This window comes from Scyliorhinus torazame, chromosome 31 (assembly GCF_047496885.1).
Source record: "Scyliorhinus torazame isolate Kashiwa2021f chromosome 31, sScyTor2.1, whole genome shotgun sequence".
NCBI lineage: Eukaryota > Metazoa > Chordata > Chondrichthyes > Carcharhiniformes > Scyliorhinidae > Scyliorhinus > Scyliorhinus torazame.
The window spans coordinates 21,831,262-21,843,095 of NC_092737.1; the positions used below are offsets into that span (position 1 = coordinate 21,831,262).

The 11,834-nt window shown below is 56.1% G+C and overlaps 1 protein-coding gene across 1 annotated transcript in view; it reads left to right on the plus strand.

The window, feature by feature from the left end:
• The window catches only part of fis1 (fission, mitochondrial 1), a 168,835-nt gene that overhangs the window by 26,376 nt on the left and 130,625 nt on the right, over window positions 1-11,834 (plus strand). Inside the window, exons 10-11 of the mRNA XM_072493197.1 lie at window positions 1,839-1,947; window positions 3,064-3,178. Coding sequence (XP_072349298.1) covers window positions 1,839-1,947; window positions 3,064-3,178 — 224 coding nt within the window. The remainder of the gene's footprint in view (window positions 1-1,838; window positions 1,948-3,063; window positions 3,179-11,834) is intronic.

The following is an 11,834-nucleotide window of genomic DNA, read 5'->3' on the forward strand; positions in this document are numbered from 1 at the left end:
CTGTCCTGGGAGTGTTTGATGGGGTCAGTGTCGAGGGAGCTTTACTCTGTATCTAACCCCGTGCTGTACCTGTCCTGGGAGTGTTTGATGGGGACAGTGTAGAGGGAGCTTTGCTCTGTATCTAACCCCATGCTGTACCTGTCCTGGGAGTGTTTGATGGGGACAGTGTAGAGGGAGCTTCACTCTGTATCTAACCCCGTGCTGTACCTGTCCTGGGAGTGTTTGATGGGGACAGTGTAGAGGGAGCTTTACTCTGTATCTAACCCCGTGCTGTACCTGTCCTGGGAGTGTTTGATGGGGACAGTGTAGAGGGAGCTTCACTCTGGATCTAACCCCGTGCTGTACCTGTCCTGGGAGTGTTTGATGGGGACAGTGTAGAGGGAGCTTTACTCTGTATCTAACCCCATGCTGTACCTGTCCTGGGAGTGTTTGATGGGGACAGTGTAGAGGGAGCTTTACTCTGTATCTAACCCCATGCTGTACCTGTCCTGGGAGTGTTTGATGGGGACAGTGTAGAGGGAGCTTTACTCTGTATCTATCCCCGTGCTGTACCTGTCCTGGGAGTGTTTGATGGGGACAGTGTAGAGGGAGCTTTACTCTGTAACTCACCCCGTGCTGTCCCTGTCCTGGGAGTGTTTGATGGGGACAGTGTAGAGGGAGCTTTACTCTGTCTCTAACCGCGTGCTGTACCTGTCCTGGGAGTGTTTGATGGGGACAGTGTAGAGGAAGCTTTACTCTGTATCTAATCCCGTGCTGTACCTGTCCTGGGAGTGTTTGATGGGGACAGTGTAGAGGAAGCTTTACTCTGTATCTAATCCCGTGCTGTACCCGTCCTGGGAGTGTTTGATGGGGACAGTGTAGAGGGAGCTCTACTCTGTATCTAACCCCGTGCTGTACCTGTCCTGGAAGTGTTTGATGGGGACAGTGTAGAGGGAGCTTTACTCTGTATCTATCCCCGTGCTGTACCTGTCCTGGGAGTGTTTGATGGGGACAGTGTAGAGGGAGCTTTACTCTGTATCTAACCCCGTGCTGTACCTGTCCTGGGAGTGTTTGATGGGGACAGTGTAGAGGGAGCTTTACTCTGTATCTATCCCCGTGCTGTACCTGTCCTGGGAGTGTTTGATGGGGACAGTGTAGAGGAAGCTTTACTCTGTATCTAATCCCGTGCTGTATCTGTCCTGGGAGTGTTTGATGGGGACAGTGTAGAGGGAGCTTTACTCTGTCTCTAACCGCGTGCTGTACCTGTCCTGGGAGTGTTTGATGGGGACAGTGTAGAGGAAGCTTTACTCTGTATCTAATCCCGTGCTGTACCTGTCCTGGGAGTGTTTACTGGGGAAAGTGTAGAGGAAGCTTTACTCTGTATCTAATCCCGTGCTGTACCTGTCCTGGGAGTGTTTGATGGGGACAGTGTAGAGGGAGCTTTACTCTGTATCGAACCCCGTGCTGTACCTGTCCTGGGAGTGTTTGATGGGGACAGTGTGGAGGGAGCTTTACTCTGTATCTAACCCTGTGCTGTACCTGTCCTGGGAGTGTTTGATGGGGACAGTGTAGAGGGAGCTCTACTCTGTATCTAACCCCGTGCTGTACCTGTCCTGGGAGTGTTTGATGGGGACAGTGTAGAGGGAGCTTTACTCTGTATCGAACCCCGTGCTGTACCTGTCCTGGGAGTGTTTGATGGGGACAGTGTGGAGGGAGCTTTACTCTGTATGTAACCCCGTGCTGTACCTGTCCTGGGAGTGTTTGATGGGGACAGTGTAGAGGGATATTTACTCTGTATCTAACCCTGTGAAAACAGTCCTTGACCTTTCACTCATTGTAACGTGCTCTGTTCCTTATAGGCAACTACAATGGAAAACAGGCTGACGACAATCTGAAGCCTGACGGCAGTGTGGCGGGAAGCACCGATGAGTTTGGAGAGAGCTGGCTGGTAGCGGACAATACCACGGGGTAGGTGACAATCTGCCTTACCAACCAGCCCACCATGCAATCCCCCACCACCCCCGCCACGTTATGTCACTGATCTGATTCCATGACAGTAATTACTTCACAAAGTGTTTCGATGGCCGTGGAAAGCGTGATGTCCCGGAGGGCGCGAGATAAATGATACTCTGCCCTTTCTCCAATACAATCGCAAACCGACCCCTGGTGGCCGTTCTCATTGGCGAGGAAGCCTCAACGTGAGAGATAGGATGTGGCGTCTTTCGCCGCCTTATAACCTTCCAGAGGTTCTGAAATGCAATCACTGTTGTTCTGGAGGCAACCCGGTGGCCTTCGGCGCACAGCAAGCTCCCACAAACAGCAATGCGACCGCGACCGGTTTAATGCGGTTTGGTGATGCCGGATGATGGGTTAGGCACACATATCGTCCGACCTGAAAGAAACGGCACCCCGGACAGCGCAGAACCTCCCTCTGCGCCGCGCTGCGCGTGTCGGCCGAGATTGTGGGCCTAATGTCCCGAACGGGTTTGTCCTCGAACTGAGAGGCCATTTTGGACAGTCAACCACTTTGCTGTGGGGTCTGGGAGTCACCCAGGAGCCGGCCACTCGGCCCTTCGAGCCTGCGTTACGATTGTTGGCTGACCCGGTTGTGGTCTCAGCCCCTGTGTACGCCGGCCCGGCGACAAGGAGGGCAGGTTTCCCTCGCCGCAGGGTCCTCTGTGAACCAGACGGGTTTTTGACGTCCCTCGACGGCAGTTGCCACGGCCGCCACCCCTGAGACTGGCTTCTAATTCCCGATTTTATTGGTCGACTGTAAATCCCACCATCTGTTCGTGGCGGGATACAGCCCCATGTGCACCCCCCCCCCCCCCCCACCCCCCCACCACCCCCACCCCCCTCCCGCCATCCACGGAGGCTCAGCCTGAGGCCTATGGATTACTAATCCAGCGGCATCACCCCTGCCCCACCCTCCACCCCCAGGGAGAGTGGGACCCGAACACCATTCAGGGGGAGACGAGAGTGCGACCTGACAGGCAGGTGAGTGAAGGGGGGGGGGGGGGGGGGGCAATTGGTGGACGGATCTCTTGGCCCAGGTACAGCCTTTGCTTTTCTTGCTGTGGGCAGGTGCTCAACCGCTGGAGGCATCACAAAATGTGAGAAGGAGGTGGAGCAGGAGGCTCAGGATCGGACAAGCTGCGGACTTATCACGGACCCGACAGGTAAAAATCACTTCACCATGGCAACAGCTAACTCCTGGCCTGCCGTCTCCCCCCTCCCCCCTCTCTCTGTTACCAGTTTTGCCCCTCTCTCTCTCTCCCTCCCTCCTCCTTCCCTGCCCCCCTCCCTCTCTCTCCCCCCTCCCTCTCTCTCCCCCTCCCTCTCTCTCCCTTCCCCTCTCACCCCTCCCTCTCTCTCCCCTCCCTCTCTCCCCCCTCCCTCTCTCCCCCTTCCCCTCTCTCCCCCCTCCCTCTCTCCCCCTTCCCCTCTCTCCCCCCTCCCTCTCTCCCCCCCTCCCTCTCTCCCCCCTCCCTCTCTCCCCCTCCCTCCCTCTCCCTCTCTCCCCCTCCCTCTCTCTCCCCTCCCCCTCCCTCTCTCCCCCTCCCTCTCTCTCCCCTTCCCCTCTCTCCCCCTCCCTCTCTCTCCCCCCTCCCTCTCTCCTCCCCCCTCTCTCTCCCCCCTCCCTCTCTCTCCCCCCTCCCTCTCTCTCCCCCCTCCCTCTCTCTCCCCCTCCCTCTCTCTCCCCCTCCCTCCCTTTCCCCCCTCCCTCCCTCTCCCCCCCTCCCTCCCTCTCCCCCCTCCCTCCCTCTCCCCCCTCCCTCCCTCTCCCCCCTCCCTCCCTCTCCCCCTCCCTCTCTCTCCCCCTCCCTCCCTCAACCCCCTCCCTCTCTCTCCCCCTCCCTCTCTCTCCCCCCTCCCTCTCTCTCCCCCCTCCCTCTCTCCTCCCCCCTCTCTCTCCCCCTCCCTCTCTCTCCCCCCTCCCTCTCTCTCTCCCCTCCCTCTCTCTCCCCCTCCCTCTCTCTCCCCCTCCCTCCCTTTCCCCCCTCCCTCCCTCTCCCCCCTCCCTCCCTCTCCCCCCTCCCTCCCTCTCCCCCCTCCCTCCCTCTCCCCCTCCCTCTCTCTCCCCCTCCCTCCCTCAACCCCCTCCCTCTCTCTCCCCCTCCCTCTCTCTCCCCCCTCCCTCTCTCTCCCCCTCCCTCTCTCTCCCCCTCCCTCTCTCTCCCCCCTCCCTCTCTCTCCTCCCTCCCTCTCTCTCCCCCCTCCCTCTCTCCCCCCTCTCCCTCTCTCCCCCCTCTCCCTCTCTTCCCCTCCCTCTCTCTCCCCCCTCCCTTCCTCTCTCCCCTCCCTCTCTCTCCCCCCACTCTCTCCCTCCTTCCCCTCTCTCCCCCTTCCCTCTCTCTCCCCCTTCCCTTTCTCTCCCCCTCCCTCTCTCTCCCCCTTCCCTCTCTCTCCACCCTCCTTCCCTCTCCCCCCTCTCTCTCCGTCTCCCCCTCTCTCCCCCTCCCTCTCTCTCCCCCCTCCCTCTCTCTCCTCCCTCCCTCTCTCTCCCCCCTCCCTCTCTCCCCCCTCTCCCTCTCTCCCCCCTCTCCCTCTCTTCCCCTCCCTCTCTCTCCCCCCTCCCTTCCTCTCTCCCCTCCCTCTCTCTCCCCCCACTCTCTCCCTCCTTCCCCTCTCTCCCCCTCCCTCTCTCTCCCCCTTCCCTTTCTCTCCCCCTCCCTCTCTCTCCCCCTTCCCTCTCTCTCCACCCTCCTTCCCTCTCCCCCCTCTCTCTCCGTCTCCCCCTCTCTCCCCCTCCCTCTCTCTCTCTCCTCCATTTCTCTCCCTCCCTCTCTCCCCCCCTCTTTCTCCTCCCTGATGCATTATCAATTAACTCAAAGACGAGAGTAGTGGAATAACCGAGGCTTTATTGAGCAAAGATGTTGTGCCTCCTGTAGCTGGAACCAGAATGGCTGCAGCTCGGTGAGCACACACTTGTATACCCTGCCTAGTGGGCGGAGCCAGCAGGCAGGGATTTACCCATGTTCCTCCAGGAAAGGACAGTCTTACCGTACTACATCTATTATACATCTAATACAGTTAGTGGTGACTACCACACCGCCCCTCTCTCTCCCCCTCCCTCTCTCTCTTGGGGCAGCACGGTAGCATTGTGGATAGCACAATTGCTTCACAGCTCCAGAGTCCCAGGTCCGATTCCGGCTTGGGTCACTGTCTGTGCGGAGTCTGCACGTCCTCCCCGTGTGTGCGTGGGTTTCCTCCGGGTGCTCCGGTTTCCTCCCACAGTCCAAAGATGTGCAGGTTAGGTGGATTGGCCGTGATAAATTGCCCTTAGTGTTGGGTGGGGTCACTGGGTTATGGGGATAGGCTGGAGGTGTTGACCTTGGGTAGGTTGCTCTTTCCAAGAGCCGGTGCAGACTCAATGGGCTGAATGGCCTCCTTCTGCACTGTAAATTCTATGATCTATGATCTCTCCCCCTCTCTCTTCCCCCCTCCCTGTCTCTCCCAACTCCCTCTCCCCCCTCTCTCTCCCCCCCTCTCTCCCCCCTGTCCCCCTTCCCCTCTCTCTCTCCCCCCTCCCTCTCCCTCTCTCCCCCTTCCTCTATCCTGTAGAGGGTGCCATCTTCGCTACTCCACTACTGGGCCGATATCTGGGGTTTGAATGTCTGTGTGTGTCTCTCTCCAGCTGGCACTGAAACTTCAGAGGCCAGGGGATGTCGCACTGGGACACTTCCACTGAAGAGAGCACTGATTCAAGCCTGCCGTTTATTCCTAACCGGAAGCCTGAGACTTATATCACACAGATCTCCAGACCCCTACCAATACCCAGGTGATTCTCTCTCTTGCCGGTGGTACAACACCCACCCGGTTCCTACTCCACTAGAGTAGCTTTCCCAAGAGAGAGAATAGGACACTGCTGTTTATTTCCTAACCAGCAGTCTGTCCTGAGTGAATCGCTCAAGATGACCCTCGATTCCTGAACCCGGAATTAAGGTGAGGAGTATTTTAACAATGACTTGGTCAGAGATCGCTGGTGAAAGATTGAAGAATTTAAACGACTCCAATTATCATCAAATCAAGGTTTATTGCAAAACCCAGGTCAAAATCATCAACAGAAGAAACACAATAAAATCTTATGCTCTAATACACACTATGTCTATTCAAAAGTAATATAGCGGACACAACGAAAATTCTTATGATTACACAGGTTTTAGCAATATCACAAGGCACAAAAACAAGTTCCCTTCCCCAAAGCCTCAACCACTATTAAAGTCATGGGAGTTTCGCAAGCTGCTGCGGGGTACTTACGGTCACAGGCTGCAGAGGTCAAGTCAGGGGTGCAGAGGTTGAGCCACGAACGAAGAGACCCCCAATCGAAAACACAGCCCCTTTTATATTGTTTTACCTGGCTTTGTCCTGTGATCGGCCAGCCCCTTTTGCATTGAAAAAGGTAAGATTTAAAGTTCCCGCTGGTCCCGCCCCCTTTGAGCCGGTCAGACCTGTCGAGATGGGAGTACCTCCCCTAGGTCCGCCTCCAGTCTGTTTTTTTTTGAGATAACGAGGTTGAGCTCCCTTGAAGATTTTCAAAGACTTCCATCTGCTCCGGAGATAGCTGCTATGTTGATGGGGTGTTGATTGGATTCTGCTCTGGTGGAGGCCAGGTCATTTACATTTGCATGGGGCTATGACCATCCCATTGTCCTGCTTGCAGGCAGGCCCCCTGTGTATTCCCGTGCCCCTTGGTCTGTGTTTTGATCTTATCTCGTTGTCTGGCTCCTTCTTCCTTGTAGCTCCTAGGGGGGTTTTTGTAAATACTTATGTACTTATGTCCCTACTCAGCTCAGCGGGCCAAGCCTGCTGGGAAAACTGGTTCCGTTTTCTTGGCTGAAAAGTCAGTTTACAGTCTCTGAGTTTTTATTCTTGGGCAGTTCCAAAAAGGTCGAATTGCCCGAAAACCTTACAGATGCCCCTTCGATACGTCCCTACCTGCTTGGACCGTATCGACACAGGTGAAGGGCAATCATTTCCTCTTGTGTGGACCGTAGGCCCCCCCCAACAACATGCGAAATTACAATTCCCAAGACAGTTCCCTTAATCTAGGCTACCCCTGATTTCAATGAGAGGGAAAGACAAGACCATACTTAATTCAAGCAGACAGTAACATATACACATTTCACCGGAACCCCAAACGTAAGGGTCCCTGTACATATATCACAATCAAGTACACATTTCACCGGAACCCCAAACGTAAGGGTCCCTGTACATATATCATGTCTCTTCGTTTATCCTCCATCGTCGATACCTGCAGCTGAGAGGTTTAGTCCAACTGAGGCGACAGCACAATGTACCCCCTGTACAACATTTCCTTTGTGGGGCAAATACTAAACCATTCTCAGGCCCCCCCCTGGTGGTGATCGGACAGTTGTGAGGGTCGATCGGTTGGGCTGTGGGCAGGGGTCGCTTTACCTGAACCAGCAGTTCGGTAGCTTCTACAGTCATCCCTTCCCTGGGCGTTACACATCCCTCCCCACTGCGGTCACTTTATCCCGTTCCCTGGGTTCTGCCACCACCTTACAAAAGTGATTAATGCCCCTTGTGGACATGCCTTGGTAGATCCCCATGAACACAAATAAATGCCCTGGTCAGAAGCCCACCCCTTATCCCCGCAAACGGTGATCCTACCCGGTGACCCCGTGATGGTCCGTTAGGTGTTGGCCAGTCCGTTCCCAGTCCGAGGACCGATCCCTCATGTCCAGCCTCAGCTTCCTGGGCCACCACCGTCTCCCCAAAGGAAGGTCCCCCTCACAGGTTAAACACACCCGCCTGCCCTCAGTCACCCTAACCCGGTCAGTCGAAGGACTCTTCTGTCTCGCCTCTGCGGAGTTCTCCCGGTCCCACCATAGCCAAGATCATCAAACTCCACATCGTCGGGTGCCCCATCTGTAAAAACAAAACACATTCTTGCCTCTACAGCCCTACCTACCTTAAAGTGCATGGGTGCTATCCAGTGGCAGCATCAGCTCCCGCTTTGAAGTTGCCGCAGCCTGTCTGTGATTCTGTGTCCACAGCCCGGCTCCCCAGGGTCCTAGTGCCTGCCGCTATCCGGCGGCAGCAGCAGTTCCCGCTTTGAAGTTGCCGCAGCCTGTCTGTGATTCTGTGTTTACAGCCCGGCTGCACCAGGGTCCTAGTGCCTGGTGCTTCATCATTTTACCCTTGCACCAGGCGCTTCTGTGTTCCCACGATTCTAAATACTTCACACACAACTACACACTAATTAGAACTAGCAGGGGGAAAGAAAAGGGAATATGATATATACAATGCCACCCGTCTCCGGGTGGCCAAATTAAAACTGTGCCCCGCTAAACTGGGGCAGTCCGCCTGTTTGGTCGAATAGCTCGGGCCAGACCGTCCCCTCCCGGGGGTTCGGGCTGCCTCTTGCCTCTCCTTCCCCAACAGGGTTCGGGGATCCCTCAGCGTTCCCTCCTACTCGGGCCCCCTTACTGCGGGACCGGGTTCTAGGGAGTTGTGAGGGTGACCATCTTAGAGGGGGCTTGGAGACCCGATTGCTCCTTCGTCCCCTGACTGGTTCCCAAGCCCACGGTGATATTTCCCCTTCCTCCGCCTCCTTAGCCCCTATACTAAGGCAGGCCACCTGACCCACAGGTAAGGGCTTGGGAATCATCACTGTCCCTGGGCTGGGTGCTTGCAGCACTGTCGGTCTCTTTGGGACTGCCCCTTGGGGACAGTACCTTGCCACCGGTTGTGTGGTCGTGGGGTCAGGGACCTCCCCCACCGTCGTCAATTCTGCAGGCGGTTTCTCCACTACCACCCCCAGTCTTCCCCCCACCTTGCTCTTTCTTGCCCTTATGGGGTGGAACAATTTAAATTGACTGATGTGGCGTTCGCATGGGTCCCACCTTAAGGGATTTAAACTGCAAATAGCCGCTGAGGCAGCCTCCAGAATGGGACCCTGCACCTGGACCGGACCAGGGTCTGGGGCTAGAACTACCCCTGCGCTCCCTTTTTCCTGAGGCTGCTCCCTGGGTAGTCATACGGGTTCTTGTGGTGTGGGTGCGGGCAGGCCCTGGCCCGTTGCCATTGCCACCTGTCCCGACCCAGCTGCTAGGCTCTGCAAAAAGGCTAAAAGTTTCTTTACCTCGAAGGTTTCCGGGGCAGCTGCTCCTGCCGCCGGGGTCTGACTCTCTACTGCGGGAGCCCTCTCCTGCTTGCTAGGGTTTTTACATTCCCTCTTGAAATGCCCGGCCTTCCCACACCCGTAGCATACCGGTTTCTCGTCGGAGGTCCGGGTGCCCTCATGCTTCCACTCTCTCTTAGGGGCTGCTGGCGCGATTTCATGCACCCTACCCTTAAGGGGCTTGTCCTCACCCCTCTCCCCATTACGATATGCGAGGGTAAGTTTCCTAAGGACCTCTTCCTCATTAAGGTCCGGACTCTGCGGGTCGAACCAGTGTTCGGCTTTTGCCCTAACGTTAGGGAGACAGTTGGCAACTAGGGTCTTCAGCCAGTGGGCGGTTCTTTCCCCTAAATTCCGTCTATCCGCTTGAACCCCGCATGCCTCCATATAGACAGTCCACAGTCTGTCTGCGAACATGGTGGGAGATTCCCCTGGTTGCTGCTTGGTTTCCCCCACCCTCATGAAAGGGCTCCCCAGATTCAAGCCCATTGCCTCCAGAACAGCAGTCTGTGCTGCCGCCCAGGTGTCAGGTCTTCCCCCATTCCCAGAGGTCACTGTCCTGCATAGCTGGGCATCTAGGGTTATCAGGAGCATCTTTATTTGCTCCCCTTCGTCGCAGTCATTGATGTTGGCAGCCTGTTCCACCTCCATAAAATGCAGCGACGGATCCCCCTTTGGAGTTAGTCTGGGAACGTGGGCCACCATCCCCCTGAGCGCGGATGCCCCATGAGGAACGATAATGTCGCCCTCAACCGGTCCCCTGTTTGCCATCCCCGCCGGGGGACCATACCTTCTTTGCCTGACAGGGCACATCTGCCCTACCTGGGGTTCCTGCTCCTCCTCCCCACTGTCCAGCTCTCCTGCCTCGTTGGGTAGCCCCCCTGTCCCCGGGCTAACTACCCATATAGGAGACGCCGCTATCTGGGGATACACCACTGACCCCCCTTGGACCTGCCCCTGACCGGGCGGTCCAAACCCTACCTGCTGACCCGGCCCCATCACCGGCATCCCAGGCAGCGGTCTGTCCCCATCCCATGGGGACCCACATACGAAACCAGGCGGACACGCCGCCAGCTGGGGGTACCCTGCCGACCCCCCTTGGACTTGCCCCTGAACGTGCAGTCCGATCCCCCCCTGCCGGCCCGGACACAATCCCGGTGCCTCAGGAGGCGGTCTCTTCCCCTTGGCCTGTGGGGAATCATCCGCTGCGAGGAGCACCCTGCCCCTAGGGAACCCCCCTGGACCTACCAGGTGTATCTGTCCCCTGAACCTGGACAAGGCCTCCTCCAACTCCGTTATTCGTGCCTGGCACGGCCCATGGGCACAGTCCCCTATTTCCTCGCGAGCCACTCGGTATGCTGCCTGGATGTCCCGGAACTTCCCCTCCAGCTTCCTACACTGCTCTGTACTCCGAGCATAGAGTTCCTGGAGCCTCCGTTCCTTTTCTTTACCCTCCACTATCTGGCAGTGGAGATAGTCCTTCTCACACCGGTTAGACTCGCTTTCCTGTTTCATTTCTGCCACTTCTTCCCGCAGTCGTTCCGCTGCGCTAGCGCTGTCCCCTGCGCTGGCCCTCACTTCTCTCAACTCCTGCTCTAACTCTTCGACCCTATCCTCTGTCTTGACTACCTGCTCGGACAGGCAAACCAGCCAAACTGCCTTCTCCAAGTGCCTTTTGTGCGCCTTGCTTTCTGTCCATGCAGCCGCTGCCATTACCGGTTGCTCCGCATTGATTAATTCTGAAACCCAAGGTTTGGTGAGGTTGACCTTTTGCCACAAATACGAGGATATTCTCTCCTCCATTTTGCTTCGTTCCCTCACCCCCTCTGCCAAGTCACATACTCCAAACCACCGGGGTCCTGCCGCGGTCGCCATTGTAGAGGGTGCCATCTCCGCTACTCCACTACTGGGCCGATATCTGGGGTTTGAATGTCTGTGTGTGTCTCTCTCCAGCTGGCACTGAAACTTCAGAGGCCAGGGGATGTCGCACTGGGACACTTCCACTGAAGAGAGCACTGATTCAAGCCTGCCGTTTATTCCTAACCGACAGCCTGAGACTTATATCACACAGATCTCCAGACCCCTACCAATACCCAGGTGATTCTCTCTCTTGCCGGTGGGGCAACACCCACCCGGTTCCTACTCCACTAGAGTAGCTTTCCCAAGAGAGAGAATAGGACACTGCTGTTTATTCCCTAACCAGCAGTCTGTCCTGAGTGAATCGCTCAAGATGACCCTCGATTCCTGAACCCGGAATTAAGGTGAGGAGTATTTTAACAATGACTTGGTCAGAGATCGCTGGTGAAAGATTGAAGAATTTAAACGACTCCAATTATCATCAAATCAAGGTTTATTGCAAAACCCAGGTCAAAATCATCAACAGAAGAAACACAATAAAATCTTATGCTCTAATACACACTATGTCTATTCAAAAGTAATATAGCGGACACAACGAAAATTCTTATGATTACACAGGTTTTAGCAATATCACAAGGCACAAAAACAAGTTCCCTTCCCCAAAGCCTCAACCACTATTAAAGTCATGGGAGTTTCGCAAGCTGCTGCGGGGTACTTACGGTCACAGGCTGCAGAGGTCAAGTCAGGGGTGCAGAGGTTGAGCCACGAACGAAGAGACCCCCAATCGAAAACACAGCCCCTTTTATATTGTTTTACCTGGCTTTGTCCTGTGATCGGCCAGCCCCTTTTG